The sequence below is a fragment of the Carettochelys insculpta genome, chromosome 1 (genome assembly GCF_033958435.1).
Source record: "Carettochelys insculpta isolate YL-2023 chromosome 1, ASM3395843v1, whole genome shotgun sequence".
Lineage (NCBI taxonomy): Eukaryota > Metazoa > Chordata > Testudines > Carettochelyidae > Carettochelys > Carettochelys insculpta.
The window spans coordinates 121,815,718-121,840,313 of record NC_134137.1 but is presented as its reverse complement, the minus strand read 5'-3'; the positions used below and the strand labels follow the sequence as shown (position 1 = coordinate 121,840,313).

The following is a 24,596-nucleotide window of genomic DNA, read 5'->3' as shown; positions in this document are numbered from 1 at the left end:
TGTACCCCTGCTTGGAGCTATGTACCGGAAACGCTGTCTGCTGCCCAGCACACATGCCCCAGGGCATGGTGAGAGAAATGAGTGGTGGCAGCGGTGGGTTGCCAGCATCAAGCTTGAGCAGGGGACTCGGGGTGCCTGGGGATGGGAAGAGCACTGAGTTAGAGTAGGGGCCTGGGGGAAGGGCACTGAGTTGGGGGGGGTCTGGGGGTGCCTGGGGCTGGGGTAGAGGGAGGGCATAGAGTCACATATCTATTTTTCTATATCCAGTTATCTAGATAAAAAATTATATATAATACGTGGCTCTTTGCCCTCTATCCACATTTGCCCCTAACTGGTTGGCCACCTCTGATCTAAAGAAAAGAATTTGTGCTATGCTTAATTTGCACGTAAGCAATAAACAGATTCATTAAGCAAAAAGGGAAACAAAGGACCCTCAAACACATGAGGAAAAAGGATAAGAAACGTTTTTTCTTGTAAACTTTGTGTGTCCTGCTACCAGCTGGAAATGATTTTCAAGAGCGGGACAGGACTATAAAAAGAAGGGACAAACATCCAGGGATTGCCTCACCCCGACCAATCAATTCACTGCTCCTAAAGGGACAAAGTAAGCAGCAATTGGACATGGGGAAAGATCCTCACCTGAGAAGTTTTGTAAGACTGCTGAAACCCTGTGGTGAGAAACTCCTGTTTTGACATTAACATAGTTTAAGATAGACAATAATTGTATTTTATGTTTCTTTTTTTTGTGTGCTTAATAAACTTATTTTATTGTTTTATTTAATCTGCTGTGTTTAAACTGAAATGTTTTGGGAACTCCATTTGGGGTGGCAAGTTGTGTTCATATTTCTACTACAGAAATAACAGACCTTATGCAGACATATTGTCAAGGAAAGGGCTGGGTAGTACAGAACATTTCTAATGAAAAAGTCACCATATCATAGAACTGGCAAGGACCTTGACAGGTCATTGAGTCCAGTCCCTGCACTTAAGCAGGTGATATCACCATCCCTAGCAGGTTTTTTTTTTTAAATTTAATATTTGCCAGCGCCCCTCAGGGACTGAGCTCATAACTTGGGGTTTATAAGGTCAATGCTCTAACTACTGAGCTATCCACCCTCCCAAACTAGCAGTCTGGGGAAATCTAAGACTAGGAGTATGTTAGGGTTAGCCTGCACCATAACTAATGGTGGTGATACCCATTATATAACCCAAATGTGGCTGGCAGGCTACAGTTTCAAAGAACCAGGATGTGGCCTGTATGTTAGAAAACTGTTAGTTGGGGTACAGGAGGGACTACCTTCCACAAAGGCAACCGACGTTAAAAGATAAGGCTTGCCCAGCTGTTCATTAGTTTATTCGGCTATGGAGCAGCAGCTACATGGAATGAGGACAGCAACAAGAGTCGCCAGCTTGGAATTACAGAAAAAGAAAAGGAAACACACCAGATGCAGAAAAGTTGCAGAAGAGGATAACGCTATTAAAGCTGACCCCTGCACAAGTTTGCAATCAGGCTGCATAGACGCAACTGACTTCCAGGAATACTGCACTGGTGAATTAGACACCAAAGGAATCCAAGGTAGAAGAGTCCTGTCACCAAAAAGACACCTCATTTTTGTTAAGGTGCTTTTTTCCAACTTTGCTCAATGTAGAAGTCTCTTTCACCTCTTTCAATGAAAAAAACAAAAAAAGAGATGAGTGGAATATTTATTTACAACATAAAATGCGGTCTTATAAAGAATTATAAGAGAGGCAAGATGTTGCAAGAAACATGAATCTTTAGACATTCATTCATTCAAACTCGTTACAGACAATCTTACCTTGCTGTCAAGATTCTTCATGGTTAACAGATCGAGAGTTTTAAGGGAATGGCCTGTAGGTGAAATAAAATAGAGGCAGACATGGATGCGAGTGTCATGGTAGTTGTATAAGGAGCGTTTAATTTTCAGTTCTTCCTGGAGATAGGCCTCAAATTGTGCATCTATGTAATCCACTATTGGCTGATAGCTGGAAAAAAATGTGAAGTGTTAGCAATCAAACTACATTTTCTCAGACAGCATGGGACTGAAAAAGGGAATCCCCGCTATATTTTTCTGCATGCCATTGTTGTATATATGAACTTTATACACTGGAAGCTCAAAAACAACAAGAAGTCCTGTGGCACCTTATAGACTAACAGATATTTTGGAGCATAAGCTTTTGTGGGCAAAAACCCACTTTCCATGAAAGCTTATGCTCCAAAATATCTGTTAATCTACAAGGTGCCATAGGACTTTTTGGTTGTTTTTGAAGATACAGACTAACACGGCTACCTCTCTGATACTGGAAGCTCAGTAATTCATACACTAGAACAAGATATTAACTGTAGGGATAATGATAAAAATGTAAATATAAAGTTACTGTTTCCTAGTTTGAGAAACTAATGCACCACAGGATGTCTGAAAGATAGAATTAAATTCTTCTTTGTTGTTGACCATGAAAACCAGTGCAGTAGCTATGCTGTTTATTGAAATCTTTAAGTAATTAATGTAGTCTCACAACTCAATCTTGGAAATAACAGACTACCATTACAAACGGCATGTAATTGATACTATCCATAATTATATTTTTCACGTGTTCTGGAGATCAGTGTTGTGTTTTGAGGAGCTTTATTACTGGTACGACAGCAGGAACACATTCTCTAAAAATGATATCCTGATTTGCTTTTTAAAGGACTTTTTGCTCTCTTTTGCATGATCTAAATTAAAAAAGGACCATAATGTATCTTTGAAACATGCTATTTTAGACATAAGAGCAGTGGGTCCATAGTGTCTGTTGCTGCACAGAGTTTAGACCAGTCACAAAAGGTGAAAATTCAATGGTACTGATTCCATGAAAAGCGAATTTGAAAGAGGAAGAAGACAGCCCTGCTTGCAATATGAAATACTTTTCTGCATGTTATTTAAACAATGCTCAAAGAAATGGGAAAGAATACGTATGTCATTACCAAGAACTCTCTTAGGTTGCTATCCTATATTATCATGTTAATTTATATTCTGGAATAGGGGTGTAAGAGTATCTAGATACATGACTAACAAACAAGAATACGCTTATCAGTTAGTTCTACTGGTTAGTTGCAACCCCTAACCTGCCACAAGTAAATAGCACCAGGATCGGGCAGGTTCCCCTGGTGCCACTCTGCATTTAAAGGCTGAGCACACAGGCTGGCTCAGTTTCATATAAATGCAGAGCAGCAAGGGACGGGGGAGGGAAGAGCCTGATCTCCACAGCAGCGCGGAAGCTGAGCCAGCCTGTGTGCCAGCTTAGTCTTTTAAATGCAGAGATGCAGGGATGGGGAGAGGGGACAGACTCTGAGCCAGGCTGCGTGCCCACTCAGCCTTTTAAATCCTGAGCAGCAGGGTGGGGCAAGCCAGTGAACCAAACAGTGAGCAGAAATTCTGGTGATTACTCGATTACCAGATTCCTTGCTCTTTAACATCCCTATTCGGGAGTTGAACATACAACCTCCATCCATGCTCTTCTTGTTGAATAAATAAATAATTAAAAATGCTTCATAGTTCTGGTCATTCCGGTAAAACTCTGCACAAAATGAGTTCAATAACTATGAAAATTTAAATTGAGCAAATTGAATTGACAGAAAACAGTGAACTACATTAGCTGTGTAATGCTTCATCTTCTAATTAGACTGGCCAATTTCAAATATACCTACACGTAAAAAATCCCGATGATTTTTCTTCCAATTTACATTGTTTCGTAGATCCTAATGAAATTTTAAAAACAAAACTGTACAGGGAACATACTGAAATGTAACTAATTATCTTTATAATTATATGAAAGTTCAAAAAATGCCCATCATTATTATATATTTTATTGATATAATCTGTAATACATTAATACGTTTCATAAAAGCATGAACAGAAGGGAGATTGATTTTTTTCATATGACTTGCTCAACAAGAATACAAGCCATTAGTGATGCTGAAAAATGTTTAATTAAATATCTGAAGTACATATGTAATATGTACCTTGCATTTTTCTTAATTGCATATCTAACCTGAAAATCAACTTCCGCTACACAAAACAAAACAGCAGAAATTGAGCACTTTAAAGACTAACAAAATGATTTATGCACTGATGAGCTTCAAGTGGGTCTGTCCCACAATACCTCTCTGTTACTATTCCGCTACACAATTCAAGACCAAGATAGTTTTGCATAATCAAATTCTTATCACACGAGGAAGCACTAACCTATCTTCTTTGTTTATCTGGTCACCAAATCCAACTGTATTTACAATGGTCAGTTTCAATCGAACATTGCTTTCTTGGAGATCATATGTCTGAGCTCTGAGTCTCACATTTGGTTGAAAATGTGTTGATACACGGTCATCAAAACTGGTATTAAACAAAGTGTCTATCAAGGTTGATTTTCCAATTCCAGTCTCCCCTAAAAAAAAAAAAGAGAAAGAAAGAAAAGAAAAAAGTAAAATGTTTGTATTTGCATATATTTCTAGAAAACATAATGGGTGTTATTAGGTCCGCCAATGGGGAGGTAAAGGGGGCAACTGCCCCAGGTCTAGAGCTTTAGATGCCACCATGGCTGATGTGCTGAACCCCTTTGAAAAGTCGCAGAGCGCTCTGCACTGTTCTGCAAGCAGCTCAGAGGGAGCATGGGAGGGGGGAGGGCGCACCCAGGGTTAACTTTCCCAACCCTGCCCCTTCTGCCCTTGGCCACGCCCCTTCCAAGGGTGGAGAGCCAGGTCCTCCTCCCACCTCGCCCCCAGGCCATGGCACCTCTCAGCACTGCTGGTTATTATAGTTAATCCTCTCTTTAAAAAGTTTAGAGAGAAATTACCTGTAAATTGGCTTCTCCCAACATACAATCAAATTCCTTTCCGACCCTTAGAAGCATTAGTAAATGTGTTTTGTACAAAAAAATCGCCAATGCCTCAGCACTCTCTAGAGTGTTCCCTCAAACATTCAGTTCCTTCTCAGGTAGAATACATGCAGACACCCCTATCCATACTCCAGAGGGAAAAACAACAACAAAACATACCTTTGAGCATTAAAAGGAGTGCCTCTCATTGGACTCTTAATATCCAAGAACAGAATTAGTTTCTTATAAATAAGGAATGAAAATTGTTTGGCATGCTTACATGGGCCTGCCATGGTAGCCTATGCACCAGCATTCCAAAAGTCAGTGGGGAATAGGGAAAGACAGAGGACCTTACCACCAAGGAAAGAAACTATTTGATTAAGCCAGTATTAAAACCACAGCTATCCATCTTCATTATTTTACACAGATTTTAAGATTAGCTATTTCATGTACATAAGGAGATCTGTTGTTCAATCATATCAGCTAACAAAGAAGAAATGAGAACAATTACGTGTTGACATGGATTATTTATACTATTGGCTAGTTCAGTGTTGGGTTTGAGAAAGATGTATGCTTGCATATATCCAAAAAACGCCAATAAATTCAGCCAGAAAATACATAAGTAGAAAATGCTTCAAGGCCTCCTACTGACAGATCTGGGAGTAGCTTGGGTTCTGTTATCTGAAATACGTTATCTATGGGAAGAGTTATAACCCACAAGTTTTAAAGAATCCTAAAAATTACTCCAGAAACAAGACTTAAGGCATTCTCAAGTCTCACCACGAAAGTACAGTATCACAGAGTTAATCAAACGGATGGTTATGAATAAAAAAGAGATGCATTATGGTTCAAAATTAATCAGGCAAAAACACCCAAGGACATATGTGATCAATCCTGCAGTCATTCCCTGATGAGAGTAATAGTACCCTCATCATCCACTATATATATATATATATATATTTGTACCAAATGTATAGTCAAATAAAAAACATATATTACTTACCAATACAAAGAATGTTGAAGCAGAAGCCCTGGTTGATGGATTTGTTAACCAACTGATCAGGTAAGCTATCAAAACCAACATGGCCAGACAAACATAAGGGTCGACAATTGTCATTTTGCTGTGAAAAAATGAGTACTTAAGAAAACATGCTATAAAACAATTAACAATGATAAACAAGGAGATCTACTAGTAAGCTACAACTCTTTAGCTCTGGTAAATGGCTGAAGCAAGCATTACTTTGCAAAATGTGTCAGTGGAACAATAAATATCAACTTATTTAGTGAAATGATGGCATAAATAGATAACTTCCCATCAGAGCCACTGAAGTGAATGAGACTACCCACATGATTAAAGTTAAACACATGTTTAACTGTCTTTTGAGATCAGAGCTTATAAACAAAAGAGAGCACACTAGTGTAATGGAAACTTGTGAATGAAGGATAATCCCAATTGATTTACATCTACAAATGAAAAAATTCAGAGAAGACCAACAGGGACAGCTAGAATTTAAAATAGAGACTAAAATCTTAAGGAAAGGTACATATAGATTAAAAACGTATTCTGAATGTGAGAGATGAAAACTTCTTAATAAGTTAAAATTATCCTAACATCACTACCATAATGGATATCATTATATATGTCATTAAGAATACCAGACACGCATAGTTCTTTTAAATTATTCAAGAAGGAATGGGAACTTTGATATCTTGGTGATGGGTATATGAGAAATGCCCAATATAAACAGTATAAAAGGAAACAACATTCTTTTTCCACATACTAACTGTAGAACCTGAAATGCAATTACAAAAACAACCATTCAGTATAAACACCTGGACAAAATCACAATTAGCACAGGTCCTGTTATTCTGTGTTGCTAGGATTCCAATCATCAAACCACAATCAGTTCCTGAAACCTCCCAATACAGTCAGCATCTTACAACTTAACCTGGGTTTACATCCTAGACTTTACCTACTATACGAAAGGCTTGTCTACACTGGGGGAAGATCAATGCTGCCACAGTTGATCTTTCAGGGTTCAATTTAGCAAACCTAGCAGGAACTTGCTAAATTGAACCTTGAGGGCACCCCAATCAACCGAAGTACTCCTTGCTGTCATAAGTAGTAAGGGAAGTTGACAGAAGAGTTTCTCCCATTGACCTCCCACAGGAGGGTGCACCAGAAATTTGTTGAAAGTTACGTTACTCCAGCTATGCAGTTCTCATAGTTGGAGTTGTGTATCTTGGTCAAATTTTCTTTTTAGTGTAGACCTGCTCTAAGTCTGGAGAATTTTTATTTAAATTTACAAACTCAAGGAAAGGTGTCATCATTTACACTGAATATGTTTAGACATACCAATCAGCTCTTTCAACAGTAAGTTTAGCACTCATGAAACTATGCTGAATCTTTCTAGTGTGCATCTGTTATAATAATTTAAATATTTATTCATTCTCTTCTCATCTTTCAGGTGTACAGTTTAAGGCTACTCTTATTCCCATATTAGACTGACAGTGCTGGGAAAATGTACAAAGACAAAAATTTAATAAGAAAACAATATATTTTAGGGCTATCTAACATGGTGACTATAAAATTAACATGGTATTGACAAAGGACTTCAAACAGAATCACAATTTGAAGAACAAAGTGACAAGATACCACAGAAAAGGCAATCCAATGCGTGGGAGCCAATATAATAAAAAAGACAAATGTTTGTGGGTGAAACAAATGAGACAAGGAAGCAGAGCATGGAACAGAGGGGACAATAGCCAGCAAAGAGGACAAATTTATAAAAGCCCCCTGGTGAACACAAGAACAGCACTTCTGTCTAATAACCTAATTATACAATCTAGTATCTGAACAAAAATCTAGCTATATTATTTCTCCACAATGCCAACAATTAAGATTTGAGACACACAGAGGATGTCAGAGTTTCAGAATAGTTTAGAGGGATACCAAGCCTTTCATACCCTAGTCCAGGGATCAGCAACCCCAGGCACACATGCCAAAAGTGGTGCATGAGCTGATTTTCATCGGCATGCAAGATGGACACTCAGTCCTGCCCCTCCTGCCCGATGCATCCAGGAGCTTGCTCAAAGCCATGCTGCCTGCAGATTAACAAAAGACCACCTAATGCTACCAACCATGACTTAAATGTTAAAGCTCTGCAACTTTATTTATTAATGAAGCTGTTGTAAGTAGGACTATTATTGGCTTTAAAAGTATCACCAGCACTCAAATGGTAGAAGTTAAAAGGTCAAATTTCAGCACTCCGCCTTGGAAAGGTTGCTGAGCCCTACCCCAGTCATCGGCTTAAATCCAGGCTAGTGGTTTCAGTTGTGTTCTAAATCAACACTTGATTCTTTGCTGCACTGCATAAGTCACTAGCAGTTTCACTGGAAAACATCTACAAAAAACACTATGACAAATGGCACCACTCCATCCATGTCAGGATTAGAATCCACCAACAAGGTAGTATGGCTGGACCTTCTGTACTTGCAGTGGAAAAATAGAGGACAGTCTCAATACCTGTCAATTTGGAACCTTTTATTTTTTACTTTTAAAAATAAAAAATATGAAAAGTATTCCCAATCATGAATTTAACTTCCAAGTTCATTAACAATGAAGATAACTGAACAGAACATAGCTTTTTCTTTAATAGCTATACTAGTTTTGCAGCACTGAATTTGACAGAAACAAATTTTCATTGCAAAGTGGGTGATAGCATGGAAGTAAACATGCAATAACAGGAAGTCTTTTTACAATTAATGTCCTAAGTACAACCATACTTCACTACACAAAAAAGACTTGACTATAGCAGCTCTGTGCAATTCATATGACAAGTCCAACTTGCTTTATTTCCTCGGGTCCTTGAATTTCTGCCAAATCAGCTACATGTAGATGAGCATTTCGGTCAGGAAACTGAGTAGCTAAACTTCTGCCAGAGATATTTATATCATTTTCAAAATTTCCTCAGATACATGAGTTTTTGGAACAGCAGCAAATTTGAAGATGTAACTATATGGGTAAAAAATATTTACTATATTTCTTACCTTAACTGATTACATAAGTTATGAATGGAAATTAGATTCTCTTATTATTCTTACAGTATAAAATCACAACATGATACAAAATCTCATTCCAGATGTGAGATATGAGAGTAACTTGTAAAATAGATTTCAGAACCAGTATATGCACAAGATTTGCACTGATGTGTAAAGTTATCTGAAGCTTTGAGCATTTATGGATTTACTTTCACAACTTCCTTGAAGAGCAGAGAAGTCTTCATTCTACAGATGGGTCACAGATGGCAGTGGGAAGAACTGATTTGTATAAACTCTAAGAAAAAGAGTGAAAGATCCAGGAAGTAAACCTGGATCTCCCTCATTCTAATCTAGTCCTTTATCCACAAGATCATCCTGTCTTTTTTTTTTTTAAGCACAAAACTCTTTAAATAGCATGTCAGCTGTTGAAGGTGCAAAATCAACAACAGATTGAGGATTTCTCAAAAAATTCTGTTATGTCGTCAGTTTCAGATGCAAATAGAAAGTTTACATTACTTATAAAAATCTTTAGAATTGAAAAACAGGTGAGGAGATTTTCTTCTCTTGTGTTGGTACAGTACTTAGAAGGATCTTTTGGTCAACTCCAATTGCAATACCAAAGACATATTCTTTCCCTCCTTTTTCTTGTCCACACACAGGCCTGCCCGCTGGCTCTTTCAATTTTGCTGCTACTATTAAAAGTAAACAGTCTTTGCACTCCCCTAAACACAAAATTTGCACTGTTTTAACTATATCACTATAGTGAAAGTAGTGCACACCTTTGCCTGTGTGGACACAATCATACTGATATAAAGGTGCCTTACACCAGACTACTGGAATTTATTCCCATACTGGATAGGGAAGAAGATATAATGGGAAGACTCTATTTGTTCCGTTGTGCTCTCACACATTGTAAGAGGAACAGAGGGATAGTTGTAGTCAGAGTACGCTGTAAGCTGTGAGCTTGGGCAGACACCCAGAAAAGAGTCAGGTGCCATCCATCTGATTAGCAGAGTGACCACAGCCAGCAGCGTGTTTTTTACTGGTTATGCACCTCCATACATGCCTCCAAGTACATAACAAAATTTATTCCATACATCGGTGGAAAAATTAGAGGGAACATTGATTATGGTTGCTCAGTTCTTTCTACCCTCATAAGGAGCATACGTAGACAGCTACAAGTCTAATGGGCATGGCTATTCAACAGATTTTGATGACATACATGTGATACATATCACACGTTGATACACACCCCAAGAAGAACTCTGAGATATTTGCTGAGATCTATAAGCACTTTGGGTTTATTTTGAGAGTCAAATCCATTATCACCTGATTTTCCAGAGTATGAAAAAAACTAGCAGACAAGTCTGATGGGACATAATGAACCTAAGAACAGATAACTTGTAAAATGACAGTACTACTGACTTACCCGCTTTAGAAAATTGCTGCAGTAAGGAGGACAGGATGGAAAATGATAAAATATAGATAGATCTGTTCAAAGGAGAGTCCCATTCAATTACATCACATAATGACAGACAGCTAGGAAGTGAAAAGTTTTTAAAGTGTTTCTGGGCTTTGAGTCTAACTAATAAGCTGGGTGCACTAGAGTGCTTTTTATTAAATGAAGATTATTGATATAACAGACATCACAGAAACCTGGTGAAATAAGAAAAATCAATGGGTACAGAAATATCAAGGTAGAAAATACAATGGAAGGACAGAACAGGTTTTCATGGCGGGGGAGTGGCACTATGTGTGAAAGAAAGTGTAGTGTCAAAGGAAGTAAAAACCTTAAATCAATCAAACTGCACCATAGGATCTCTAGGAATAGTAATTTCATGCTCTCAGAATAGAAATATAGCAGTAGGAATATATTATAGACCACCTGACCAGGATGGTGATAGTGACAGTGAAATGCTCGGGAAGATTAAAGAGACTATTAAATTAAAAAAAAAACAAAACACCATAAGAATAAGGGATTTCACTTATCCCAACATTGACTGGGTACATGTCACCTCAGGACGAGATAAAGAGATGAAATTTCTTAACAGTTCAAATGATTTCTTCTTGGTGCAGCTAGTCTTCGAACCCACAGAAGGAGAGGTAATTCTTGATTTACTCTTAAGTGGAGTTCTGGATCTGGTCCAAGAGGGGAATGTAGCTGGACTACTTTGAAATAGTGACAAAAACATATTTAAATTTAACATCCCTGTGGCAAGAAAAACACCACAGCAGCCCAACACTAGCATTTAACTTCAAAAAGGGGGACTACACAAAAGTGAGGTTAGTTAAACAGATATTAAAAGAAACAGTGCCAGAAGTGAAATCTCTGCAAGCTGCATGGAACTTACATGATTATCTCAAATTTAAAAAATAAAACATAATAAAAAGAAGTAAAGAAGTGCCACCCTAACTAAACAGAGGCCTGCTCTACACTAGGGAACAAAGTTGATGCCAGATACGCAATTCTAGCCACACTATTTGAGTAGCTAGAATGGATGTATCTGGAACAACTTTCTTCTGTGGTGTAGACCAGGGATCTTTGGGCTTCACCAACATCCCTTACTCTACACGTCAGCCTGGACTACCAGGGTCGACGGCCAAATCCAGACAGACTGACTTTGCTGTGTCTTCACACGTGGCAAAATTGATCCCCCAGAAGATCGATTGCGGCACACTGACCTCCCTGTAGGTAAAGACATACCCTGAATAAAAGAAGCAGTGAGAGACAAAAATGTACCCTTCAAATCCTAGTGAGGAAAATAGAAAGGAGCGTAAACTCTCGCAAATGAAGTGTAAAAATAGATTTAAGAAGGCCAAAAACGAATGTGAACAGTTAGCCAAAGACTCAAAAAGCAACTGCAAAACAAAAACAAAAACAAAAACAAAAAAATTAAGTACATCAGAAGCAGGAAGCCTGCTCAACAGCAAGTATAGTCACTGGACAAGAGAGAGGCTAAAGGAGCACACAAGTAGGATTGGGCCACTGCAGAAAAATGAAATGAATTCTTTGCAACAGTCTTCATGACTGTGGATGTGAGAGCAATTCCCCAAACTAAGGCATTCTTGTCAGATGACAAATCTGAGGAACTGCCCTAGAATGAGGTGTACTAAGAGGAAGTATTGGAACAAACTGATAAACTAAACAATAGTAAGTCATCAGGAGCTGATATTATTTATGCAAGAGTTCTGAAGGAAATCAAACGTGAAATTTCAGAATTAATTGTGGCACATAACCTATTATCTTAATCAGGTTCTTTACCAAATGACTGGATGGTAACTAATGTGATGCCATTTTTTTAAAAAACGGGCTCCAGCAGTGATCCCAGCAATTACAGGCTCGTAAGCTGACTTAAGTAGTGGGCAAACAGGTTGAGATTATAATAAGGAACAAAATGGTCTGACATATAGATAAGCGCGATTTGTTGGAGAAGAAACAACATTTTCATTTAAATGGAAATCATGCCTCACCAATCTACTAGAATTCTTTAAGGGCAATCAACAAGCATGCAGGCAAGTGGGATCCACTAATTACAATGGATACAGTGTACAGTACTTAGATTTTCTGAATGTCTTTGACAAGGGTCTTCACCAAAGGCTTTTAAGCAAAGTAAGCCGTCATGGGATAAGAAGAAAGCTCCTCTCATATACTGGTAACTGGTTAAAAGATAGCAAAAAATAGAATAGGAATAATTTTCAGAAGGGACAGAGGCAAATAAGAGTGGTCCCTTCACCCCACCCCCAGGGGTCTGTCCTGGGACCAGTCCTACTCAACAAATTTATAAATAAGCTGGAAAAAAGTTTTTGCATATAATGCAAAACTACTCAAGATAGTTAACTCCCAGGTAACCCCCAGGAGTTCTCATTATAAATTGCTTCACTATAAGTCATTTTGCATATACGTCATTAAGTAATTTAGGAAAGCAGATTCATTGTAAGTCGCACTGATCTGCACATAAGTTGTTTAGGGGCCAAGGGACCAAAAGCCAGGGACACAGAGGAGCTTTGTGGTGGCCAGGTGGCAGGCGCTATAGTGCAGGGGCCCTGGAAGTGAGTCCTGGAGTCATGGAGAACCAGCAGGGAGCTGGCAGGGAGCTGGGGGAGCAGCAGGGAACTGCAGGGAGCTGGCCTATCTTACTATTTGTTATTAATGTATTTATTCAATTTTTTCTACTCTATTTCTATGGGGGTGGTTTGTGGTTATAGGTACATTATATGTACCACACATATGTGAACTGTATGTGTTGGGAACATGTATCTCAAGCTAATTATATTATTCTGTATGGATATTAATTCCCCTTTGTAAGTCATTTCACTATAAGTTGCATTATTTAGGAATGTAACCAGGACTTATAAGGAGGACACCCTGTAAAAGCATGTCTCAAAACTGGGTGATTGGGCAACATAAAGGCAAATGAAATTTAATGCTGATATATGGAAAGTAATACATATAGAAAAATATAATCCCAACTATACACATAAAATCATGGTTCCTAAGTTAGCTACTATCACTTAAAAAATATTGGAATCATTGTAGATGGTTCTCAAAACAGCCAGTAAAGATGCAGTAGCAGTGGAAGAAAAGTGAACAAATTGCTGGGAATCAAAAAAGGGATAGGAAATAAAACAGAAAATATATTGCCTGTATATAAATGCATGCTGCATCCACATCTTGAATATTGCATGCAAATGTGGTCACTCCATCTCAAAAACATATTGGAATTGGATAAGTTCAGAAAAAAAGCAACAAAAATTAAGGCTATCAAAACAAAAAGCAGTCAAGTAGCACTTTAAAGACTAGCAAAATAGTTTATTAGGTGAGCTTTCGTGGGACAGACCCACTTCTTCAGACCATCACCAGACCAGAACAGACTCAATATTTAAGACACAGAGAACCAAAAACAGTAAGCAAGGAGGACAAATCAGAAAAAGATAATCAAGGTGAGCAAATCAGAGAGTGGAGGGGAAGATCAAGAATTATCCACTCTCTGATTTGCTCACCTTGATTATCTTTTTCTAATTTGTCCTCCTTGCTTACTGTTTTTGGTTCTCTGTGTCTTAAATACTGAGTCTGTTCTGGTCTGGCTATGGTCTGAAGAAGTGGGTCTGTCCCACGAAAGCTCACCTAATAAACTATTTTGCGAGTCTTTAAGGTGCTACTTGACTGCTTTTTGTTTTGATAGTGTATAGACTAGCACGGCTTATTCTCTGTTACTATTCAAAAATTAAGGCTGTGCAATTGCTTCTGTTTGAGGAGTGTGAGTGGTTCCCACCAATGACAGGGTGGCCTAGTGGCTAGGCTCCCTTGCCGAGGTGTAGCGGCCCACGGTGTGGGTTTTCAGCCCCCACCCTAGACGATGAAGGATAAATTTGGGGTGTGGCCCCGAGAATCTAGTTTCCTCTTGGGTAGGAGAGGGGTTCCCTGTGGAGGAGCTCCTCCTTGTGCTTGAGGGAGGGTTCTGAGGCTTTGCCCTCCGGCGGCCAACCTGTTGGCAGCTCTGACTAGGGCCCTACTTGCCTCAGAGCCAGCTCCTGCCTCTTGGCTGATCATGCCTGACCTGGGCTGGCTTCTCTCCTTTTATACTTCTCCAGGCATGACAATGGCTGCAGCTGAACCAGAGTGTGGCTGATTGGGCAAACAGGCTCTGTTTAGCTGCTGCCCTGCCTGGCTTTCCTCTCACACCCTTACAAGCAGAGATTAATAAAACTGGGCTTTTCAGCTTGGGAAAGAGATGAATATTCACGGATATGACTGAGGTCTATAAAGATAGGACTGGTGTAGAGAAAGTAGATAAGCAAGTCCTAAATCAATTCCTTCTCATAAGAATTAGGGGTCACCAAATGAAATTAGTAGGCAGTAGGTTTAAAATAAAAGGATGTATTTATTCATATAATGCAAAGTCAACCTGTAAAACTCTTTTCCAATAGATGTTATGAGGGCTAAAAGTATAACAGGGTTTAAAAAGGAACTACATTAATTCATGGGCAATGGGTCTATCAATTGGTATTAGCCTGGATGGGCAGGAATGGCTTCTCTAGCTTGAGTTTGCAAGAAGCCGGGAATGAATGACAGGTAACAGATCACTTCAAGATTAGTAACAGAGAGAAAGCCGTGCTAGTCTATATAATATCAAAATAAAAAAGCAGTAAAGTAGCACTTTAAAGACTAACAAAATAATTTATTAGGTGAGCTTTTGTGGGACAGACTCACTTCTTCAGACCATAGCAGAACAGACTCTCTGTGCATTAAATATTGAGTCTGTTCTGGTATGGCTATGGTCTGAAGAAGTGGGTCTGTCCCACGAAAGCTCACCTAATAAATTCTTTTGTTAGTCTTCAAAGTGCTACTTTACTGGTTTTTTGTTTTCACTTCAAGACTGTGTGTTCTACTCATTCCCTCTGGGCCACCTGGAATTAGCCACTGTTGGAAGAGAGAATACTGGGCCAATCAAACTTTACTAAGACCCAGTATGGCTGTTCTTATGTTCTTCTCTTAAGCAATTACCTTTCTGAACAGAATTGTAATATGTGAGCTACCAAATGATCAGTTTTTGTTACCACTAAACTATATCATACAAGCATTTATAACAAGGTACAGGACTGTAGTTATTTAAATTGTATGTTATACTTACAATTTAACTAAAACCTAATATGAAGACTAATAAGTTAAATACACTGTATCATTCAAAGTCTAATAACTTCTAAAGAACAAGTTTCTCACCATCTTCAACAGCACAGAATACAAGCTCCTATTTTGAGGAAGAACTGTAGCAATTCCTGGAAGTAGTGTTCATATTCAATTATTTTAGGTTTGCTTTAAGATATAGTTATAGTACTTTACACACTTGCATTGTAAGAAGTCTTACATTTCTATTCATATTACATATTGATAATTTGGAAATTCCTTTGCTGAAGCTGTATTAAATACTCCTGCAGATTTTGTGTGTGTGGCTTTTTTTTTTGCAAATATCAAATATGTATTCAATAAAAATGGTCTGGAGCACTACCTACGAATGTGTTCTCGCCCAGCATTCCCTCCATTTTTATATTTGTCCTCTCACCACTATCCTGCAGTGTAATTTTGTTTGCTTGTCCTGCACTATCTAGAATTCTCTTGCCTCTCCAAATCTATAAGCCTACCCATAAACTCTAAATCCCCTCACATTTCATTTTTGCTGATATTCCTGTTTCCAAATCTCCTCTCTCATTGTTAAAAATACTCTGTGGCACATTTATCTTTTTAATATCAAACCTTCTTTTACGCTAATCTTTTGCATGTTGTTTTTTTTTTTCCTTTCTGTTCATATAAGAGTCACAAATCCAGGCTGTGAAAATTTTGTTCTCCAGTTTCTATTACTTTCTCGATAATTCTTTATAAACAGAATGCTGTATACAGAAAACAATATAAAACTAATATATTGCATTAAATGATACAAAGGCTACAAATCTTACTTAAAGCATAATGAAATATATATGAAATCGAACTCAATAGGCTATTTCTTTTGGATGAAACAAAGCAGTGTTCAGCTCTGGATCTACAGGCAAGTCTGGAAAGTGAAGGAAAGAGACTTTGAACTTCTCTGACCCGGACTAATCAGGGCACAATTTTCCCCAGGTACTATCCAACAGTCAAAGATCATCAGTGTCCAGTACTTTGGTCACACACCTTTCAGAATGCCTCCTATGACAAAAAAGCATAACAGACAACTAAACTCCACCTAGAAAATTCCTCAAATGGCAGGTATACACTAGGGAGCAAAGTGGAACTAAGTTACACATCTCCAGCATAGCTGCAGTCATTATAACTTACTTCAACTCAATGTGGCATCCCCATTACAGGGGGTTGGTGGGAAAACCTCTCCCACTGACTTCCCTTACTCTCACCACCCTGTGGAGTACTGAGGTCAACCGCAGCATGGGCAGCAGTTCATTTAGTGCATCCCTGCTATACCCACTAAATCGTTTGCTGGGAGATCAAATGATAAATCTGGACAAGCTCTGAAAAGACAAATCCCCAGCTTGTTATTTAGACCACTTTACTGTCCCTTTTGCACTAACAAAGCTACATCAGAGCTGTAACCAGGCAGAAGACTTGTTCTAATAAAAAATAAGATTGAAACTAGGTCACATTTTGGATTGCCTCTGTATAGCTGAAGAACAAGGAAGAAGTGGAAGGTTGACAAGATTTGCCAGGATGTGGGGCAAGGTTTTCCTAGAAGCATGAAGAAACGTAACCGAGCTAGATAGATAGATAGATAGATAGAATGCAGCATCGCACAGCCATTCTGAGCTAGACAAAGCGTCAGAATTGGATCTTCAAGCAATAATTTTAGAATGGTCACAGCCCACAAACTGAAGTCAACAGGTAGGAGTAAGGGACTTCTGCACAGGGTTCACTATAAGATTAGGGCATGTACCTTATTTCTGTTTATAACTTTATCTATAAACTGAGAGTAAACTGACAATATGTTCATCATTAGAAACTGTTCAAGTAATTTTTATTCAAAAACACATGCCTTGCAATTGTTGATCAGCTACAGCGTGTAACTATTAGAGAGTCTGCTACCCGTAAGTGGCTATTTATGCTGCATCCTGGACAATCTGAATGGCATGGGATTGGTTCCTCTGTCTGGATGGCTCCCAAATTGACAGTTTTCAAGATGGCCACTTCAATATTTTGGAAGTAATTACACATTTTAACAAGTATCCAGAACTCCACCTTGCTGTTAGCAGTCTTGCAGGCCACTTGCACGAACTCAAAAGCTATCAAAGATGTGGTAAGTTTAGTTAACGCAAACTCCTGGTGTTTGTTCCCACCAGTGCTGATAAGATGTTTCCCCATTTCTACTTGTTAAGGAGTCATGCCGAGCTCCCCCCCGCCCAGCCTAGGGATCCACGCAAAGGAAGAATTCAGAAAGCATAAAAGTTAAGCTAATGACTCATGCCATGGGAAGTACCGCTTCCACCCATGGCTTGGAGTGACAGGGCGGAGGGCTCAGCCCTGGGGACCATGTTGCCAGACTACGAAAACCCAACCCTGGTTTGCATGGGAGAGTCGCTCCCTCTCCTGCCCCTGGTGCCCCTCCATCTCCCAGGGGCGAGCCTGGGCTGACCCCTACCACAGACTGGAGCAGCGCAGCGCTGCGCCTGCTCCCTCCCCGCACCCCCACCGCAGCAGACTCCGGGCAGGAGCGCTCCGGGCGGGCACAGCCGTGGCCGGGGCCCGCGCGGCCGATCTGGGGAACTTTTAGGGCGCGGTCTGGGTGGCGGGGGAGGCGAGGAAGTTTCACGCGCTCCCGGGCAGGACTCACCAGTTGCCGAGCGAGCTCGGAGGAGGCCATGACGCGAGCGGACGCCGGGGGATGGGAGGGGGGCGAGCGGGACAGCGCCGCGCGGGAAGCTGCGGGCGGTTGGAATGCAACCGGCAGCTCGAGGGTCCGCGAGGAGGCGGGGGCGCCGGGGGGCGGGGCCAGGCACGCGGGCGCGGGGGGGCGTGGCACGTGGGGGCGGGGTCACGAGGGCGGGCGCGCGCTGCAGTCGCTTCGCACCCCTGCCCCGGAGCGGGCGCGGCGCACGCGGCGGGCCGGAGTCTCGGACGTGACGTGAGCGCCCGCCGGTATCATGGGCCGCGAGCCGCCGTCCTGATTGAACCTCCGCCAGTGTCGGGCGATGCTGTCTCCGTAGCGCTGGGCCGCCGATGGGGCCGCGCTGAGCGCGATGGCCGAGGAGCCGGCGCTGAGCCCGGAGTCGGTGCTGCGCTTCCTGGCGGCGCGGGGCGGGCGGGCGCGGAACACGGAGCTGCTGGAGCATTTCCGCGGCTGCCTGAGCCCCCCGGAGCCGGAGCGCCGCGCCCGGGCCCGCCAGCACTTCAAGGAGCTGGTCAACGCCGTGGCCACCGTGCGGCTGGAGCCCGGCTCCGGCGCCAAGTACGTGCAGCTGCGGCGGCGCTACCTGCCCCCGGCGGTGCCCGAGGCGGAGGAACCGGCTCAGCTGCCCAGCCCGCAGCCCCCCGAGCCCGGCGGCAGCAAGGCCGCTACTCCTCTGCAGCCTCCTGCGGCGCCCGGGCCCGCCCCGCTGCCCAACATCGCGGACGCCGCCCAGCTGCATCCTCCCGCGGCGCCGGAGTCGCTGCCCAGCATCGCGGTGACCCCGGAGGAGGAGGCGGAGCCGGACTCTGTGCCGCGGAGTCGGGACCCATCGCCGTGCTCCGGCGGGCAGGCAGAGGAGATCGTGCCTGCAGCCCCGGGGGAGCCGGGGCCCGAGGATGGGGAGCTCCAAGGGACGGGCGCCCCCAGCTGCCGGCAGCCGCCGCCCCGCTCGGGCAGCAGGGGTGACTTGCCCCGGCTGGGCCAGGTGCCCCCGGGCGGCACCAGGAAGAGGGGATCGCGGCGCAACGCGCCCCGGGGGCTGCAGCCGGGGCGCGGCGGGGAGGAGCCCGCTCCCCCGGCCCGGCTCCCCGAAGAGGAGGCGGCCGAGGCTGGCTCCGGCTCCCCAGGCAGCTCAGGCGGAGGCGCCACGCCCAGGTCCAGCCGCAAGAACTTCCGCGAGTTGATGATGGGCAGCTCCCCCCAGCTGAAACGGAGCTTCTTCCCCGGGGCGTCCAGAGCCCGGGGGGGCGATTCCGACAGCGCCTCGCTGGCGTCCTCCACCACCGAGGAGGAGAGCGCCGGGGGGAGCTCCGTGGCTCTGGACCCCCTGGAGCATGCCTGGATGCTGTCGGCTGCCGAGGGCAGGTGGGAGAGCCTGGAGGGACTGTTGAGCTGTGAGCCAGGCCTGCTCTCCAAGCGGGATTTTGTCACTGGCTTCACTTGCCTCCACTGGGCTGCCAAGCATGGGCGCCAGGAGCTGCTGGCCATGTTGGTCAACTTCGCACACAAGCACCAGCTGCCGGTCAACATAAATGCCCGCACCAGTGGTGGGTACACGGCTCTGCACCTGGCTGCCATGCATGGCCACCTGGAAGTGGTCAAGCTACTCGTGGGAGCCTACGATGCGGACGTGGACGTGAGGGACTATAGTGGGCGCAAGGCCTCCCAGTATCTGAGTCAGAGCACTACAGAGGAGATGCGAAGCCTGGTGGGGGCCCTGCAGGAGGAGGATGAAGGTGCCACAAGTAACGGAAGTGGGCGCTGGAGACTCTCCAAGATGCTCCCCTCCAACCTTATTGCCTACAAGCTTTCCCACCACCACCATGGGTCTGGTGAGGAGAATGACTCTGGCGAGAGAGCAGTAGCCCTAGTCAGGGGCAAAGAGATGAACAGAAAAGCCTTGAACAGTGGCAGGATGAAACCACGGCTCAACAAAATCCGATTCCGCACGCAGATCATTCATGCCACCCCGTCTTTCCAAGGGGAGACAGAGGAAGAAGAGCAGGAGCAAAAGTCACTGAAAGCATCCTTCAAACTCAGACCCAAATCCAACGTCTTTGGATAAGGCATGGAGACCTGCAGTACCTAATTGGGACCTGACATGCTCCTGAACCCATTGAGCCTGTCCTGCAGAAATGGGAAGATGTGTGCAGGCCTGTGTGAGTGACAGACTCCTGCATTCCTCTGGAGATAAGGCTAAATATCTTGTTTATCTTCTGAGTTTCATTAAATGTAAACATCTGCAGGGCTCTTGGGATTTAGTAGTTTCCAGGAGATACAGCTGCTTCAAACCAAGCAATGGAGGACACCCCCCCATACTTAAGAGCAGTTTCCTTGCAAATACAGATGGGGCAGCGGGTATGTAAAATCAGTGGGCCTCTTTCTTAAAAGCTAGACATCAGGGTCTGGAAACATCCTGCATGGTTGTACTTGCTTTTAAAGTGAGTTGGAGGGGAGATAAGGAAGAGAGAGAAACCAAAACTTTACATTTTACTATTAGATTATCAATTAGTACTACATACAGTTCTTCATGGACTGCTAACTATTTCAGATTTTCTTTAATACAGTTGTGTATTTTTAAAGCCTTTCTTTTCCTAAAGGCAATACCATGTGACAAAGTAGCATTAGGTATGAAAGGTGGGTCAAAGTGGGTCAAAATTGCTCTGCTGTCAGGTTTTTTTGTAGACATTTGGACTCTAGTCCTCAGAGACTTAAGATCAGTCTTAACTTTTACTGTTCAAATCACATAATTCAAATACTGAAGTCAGTGGAATGGCTTAAAAAGGGTATAATTAAGCATGATGCAAGTCTTTTCTTAACTGAGGTACTACTGAACTCATAAGAATTTGCTAATACCAATTACAGTACATGAATTAAAGGTCTTTAATTTTCATGCAAAGAGTAACTGGTAATTAAGTTCCGTATTAAAGCAATTCTACTTTTATAATCACTGTGAACTCTCAAATACTATGTCTAGTACCATTTGAGTTATTAAACTTTTGATCTATCTTGCCAACACTACACTGGAATAATAGCAACACATTTACTGTTGATATAATCTCTTTCTTCACAACTAGTAACTATACTATACATCTCATACAAGAAGAGCACTCTTCCTGAAAGAGTATAGATGGAGTTGCATGAGATATTGAATTGCAGTGGTGCTGTTCTATGCATTTAGTAATTGTGTGCTATAATATCTTCCAGCTCCTTTGGCATAGTATATGTATAAACACTTTTTGAACTATGGTCAGGTTAATGATCGAGGAACTTCTTTCTAAGGCCACCTCTGTCCCACTTTGTTTGGGGTATTGAGTAAAAATACAAATTTTTTTAGCTAAAAATTAAATCTGTGTCATCAAACTTCAAAATTTTTCCTCTCTTAAAAATACTCCTGGAATCTCTCAAGGTAATCTTTTGAAAATTCTCAGCCTCAGACAGCTCTTGTTTGAATTTGTTTAATATAGTTTTCAGAACTTTAATATTAGTTTTCGTTGCTGTTCAGGTCAGCTATCTGAAAAATCTTTAAAGGTATATTTATATTTAACATATGCTTTCTTCAAAAAGAGGCATTGGGCTGGTCCTACATTATGGATGCGGCTGACTACTGAATAAATGTCACACTTTCATTGACAGTATTTTCTCAAAGTATATGCATTTGTAAAATTTTATCAAGAGTCTATAACTTTAGAAATCCATTGAATCTGAAGCACTAGTTAAATACGTTCTGCAGGGCTAGACATCTGTATTTTGGGGGAGCTACTTCTAGGAGATGTGTGCTTCCTTGTGTTGACAGCTTGCTTTTTTTATGGGTACTTCCTATAGAGAAGTTACATGGGGGGGAGAAGACTTTGCCACAGATCACTTCTCAATTTTTGTATGACTGACTTTAGCATGATAGTTACATAGGTAGACAATGAATCCTTTGCCAAATTGTTAGTGGAAAAACTGACCTTGGTGAGCAGTTTAATCTATTTTACACATTAAGTACAGGTAATTTTGTTTTTGTGCAGAAACACTAAAAATCAGTGGGAGGTATGAATTCTATAATTTATTAGATACAACGTAAAATTTCATGTGCCTTCACATTCCCTTACATGCTACACACATGGGTGTGTTCATTCCTGAAAAGCACTTTCATTCGTATATATACAGGGGAGGGCTAAGTATCCTCTCTGTACTTTCTGCCAGCATATCACTTGGTGCAACAAGAACTGAGTGTTTCAAGGAGGGAAGCACGCTTGAGAACTAGGTACTTGCACCTTAAACATTCTGCAGTGCAGAAATAAAATCTTCATACAACGTTTTCTGTAAAACAAAGCTGAAGATTCATTACATTTACAGGTTTCTAGCTTGAGGCTCCGTGAGTCCTACTAAGTTGGCACATATTTTATTCTACTACCTGTTTCCATATCTTAACCATATTAACCATTTAGTGTAGTAGTTATGAAGCCTCGTGTATGTTTCATTTTTACTGAATCGGGTGTTGAACTTTTCTAATGTAAATCTGAAAAAGCAGTGCACAAAAATATAGGCTCTTGGCTTGGTATTAGTTGGTGATAGTTTACACTTAAGACCTTGGATGACGGTATGTTTTAAATTTGTGTTCTAAATTGCCCTTTAAAATTCTTAGTCATACCTACAAAAAGATCCTCACTAACCACCAGGAAAACCAGTAATAATTACTGGAATTTGCATTTGGTAAATGTGCATTGCAATGTAATTCACAGTTTAGTTTTAATATGGTATTACAAAACACCCTAGTAAATAGACTAGATGTCTAAAAAAAGTAATGAAGTCTTAGTATAGACCTCCCCACAACGCTAGAGAACCTGAGTTGTGGCACACAGTATTAGTACGCTATGGTAAAATGCAAAAGCAGTAGGTTTTACTGTAGTTACTCCAAATAGTTAAATAAACAAATTTCTGTTTGTGCTATTGGTTTCCAGGTTTATTTCACCCCTCGAACTTTCACATTCCACTCTTCTCATTAAGTTAAAGTAAGTTACTCTGTGGGGTAGGAAGTTATTCTTGATACTGTGTTTCACAGTGTTCGTAGTCTGGTATTCTTAAATTCATGTATTTGAATTAGCAAATATGATGCTAGGGAGTATGTGAATTGATCTAAAACAATTTGTATGGTACAAAAAACTGGAGCACTTGTTAGTGTGTGTGTGTGTTTTTTTTTTTTTTTAAATGGTACACTTGAAATATTGAATGTTTATCCTTTCTTCAGTTTTAATGATAGTGTGACTGTAACTTAACCACTTGATCGCTTTTTATTGCATCTATGCCTGAAATAGTGGAGGCCTGGATGCCTGTCAGTTTTAAATACATGGTGGTTTTTTTTTTAAATGAGTCTGGATATTTGAGCTAAGAATCCACAAATGTTAAACTTTCATTTTACTGAAATAAATAAATGTTGATGAGTTGTTTTGCTTTAACTTATTTGTATGTTGCTACTCACAGTGTACACTGCATATGAGGTTGCTGTATTCTGATAGCTCTGTGGAACCATTACTTTTTTTCATTATTTTTGCCTCTTATCACCAAGGTAAATAACTCTTGAACCATTGGTAAGTAGGGGGGGAAAATAGTCTTTTTGTTCTCTGTAAGACAGTAATAATTTTTCCTAGCTATCAATTACTTTTGAATAGTTCACTTTAAAATTAATCAAAGTTCCTTTGAAGTTATCCATGCTAAATACAACTGGCCTTTTAAAGAAAAGGCAGCCTCATTTAGGCCTAACCTATAAATTTAACGTTGCCATGAACCTGCTGTTTCTGTGTGGTCACAACTGACTTGGATAAATATACCTAACTAGTGGTCTTTAATCCTTAGAACACTACACTGAAGCAACAGACCAAAGTTTGTTCACTAAACCTGTCCAACACATTCATTAATAGGGAGTACATTCCATTCACATGAGACTGAGCTTTTCAGTTTACCTAAAATTTTTCTGTTAATATGGGAAGTGTGTGTGTGGTGTTGTGTCCAGTTCTGGGTCCCCCGGTATAGAAAGGATGTGGATGCATTGGAGAAGGTTCAGCAGAGGGCAATGAAAATGATTAGGGGGTCTGGAGCACGTGGCCTATGAGGAGGGACTGAGAGATTTGGGCTTATTTAGTTTGCAGAAGAGAAGACTGAGGGGCAATTTGATAGCAGTCTTCGGCTTGCTGAAAGGGGGCTCTAAAGAGGATGGAGAGAGACTGTTCTCAATGGTGACAGATGACCAGAACCAGAAGCAATGGTCTGAAGTTACAGAGGGAGAGGTACAGATTGGATATTAGGAAAAACTGTTTCAGCAGGAGTGTGAAG

General features: G+C 41.4%; 2 protein-coding genes across 3 annotated transcripts in view; one reads left to right on the top strand and one right to left on the bottom strand.

The window, feature by feature from the left end:
• The window catches only part of SEPTIN10 (septin 10), a 54,467-nt gene extending 36,121 nt beyond the window's left edge, over positions 1 to 18,346 (bottom strand). For both annotated transcript variants that reach the window (XM_074990966.1, XM_074990976.1), the window contains exons 1-4: positions 18,222 to 18,346; positions 5,873 to 5,990; positions 4,245 to 4,440; positions 1,818 to 2,004 (exon numbers count right to left, since the gene is read on the bottom strand). In XM_074990966.1, coding sequence (XP_074847067.1) covers positions 1,818 to 2,004; positions 4,245 to 4,440; positions 5,873 to 5,990; positions 18,222 to 18,251 — 531 coding nt within the window. In that variant the 5' untranslated portion in view covers positions 18,252 to 18,346. The remainder of the gene's footprint in view (positions 1 to 1,817; positions 2,005 to 4,244; positions 4,441 to 5,872; positions 5,991 to 18,221) is intronic.
• A 125-nt stretch (positions 18,347 to 18,471) lies between these two features.
• SOWAHC (sosondowah ankyrin repeat domain family member C) lies at positions 18,472 to 23,704 on the top strand. The gene has a single exon (XM_074983223.1). The coding sequence runs from the start codon at positions 18,628 to 18,630 to the stop codon at positions 20,341 to 20,343; it is 1,716 nt and encodes a 571-aa protein (XP_074839324.1). The 5' UTR covers positions 18,472 to 18,627; the 3' UTR covers positions 20,344 to 23,704.
• The last annotated feature ends 892 nt before the right edge of the window (positions 23,705 to 24,596 follow it).

Coding starts and splice junctions, on each gene's coding strand:
- SOWAHC (XM_074983223.1), top strand. CDS start 18,628: ATGGCCGAGGAGCCGGCGCTGAGCCCGGAGTCGGTGCTGCGCTTCCTG.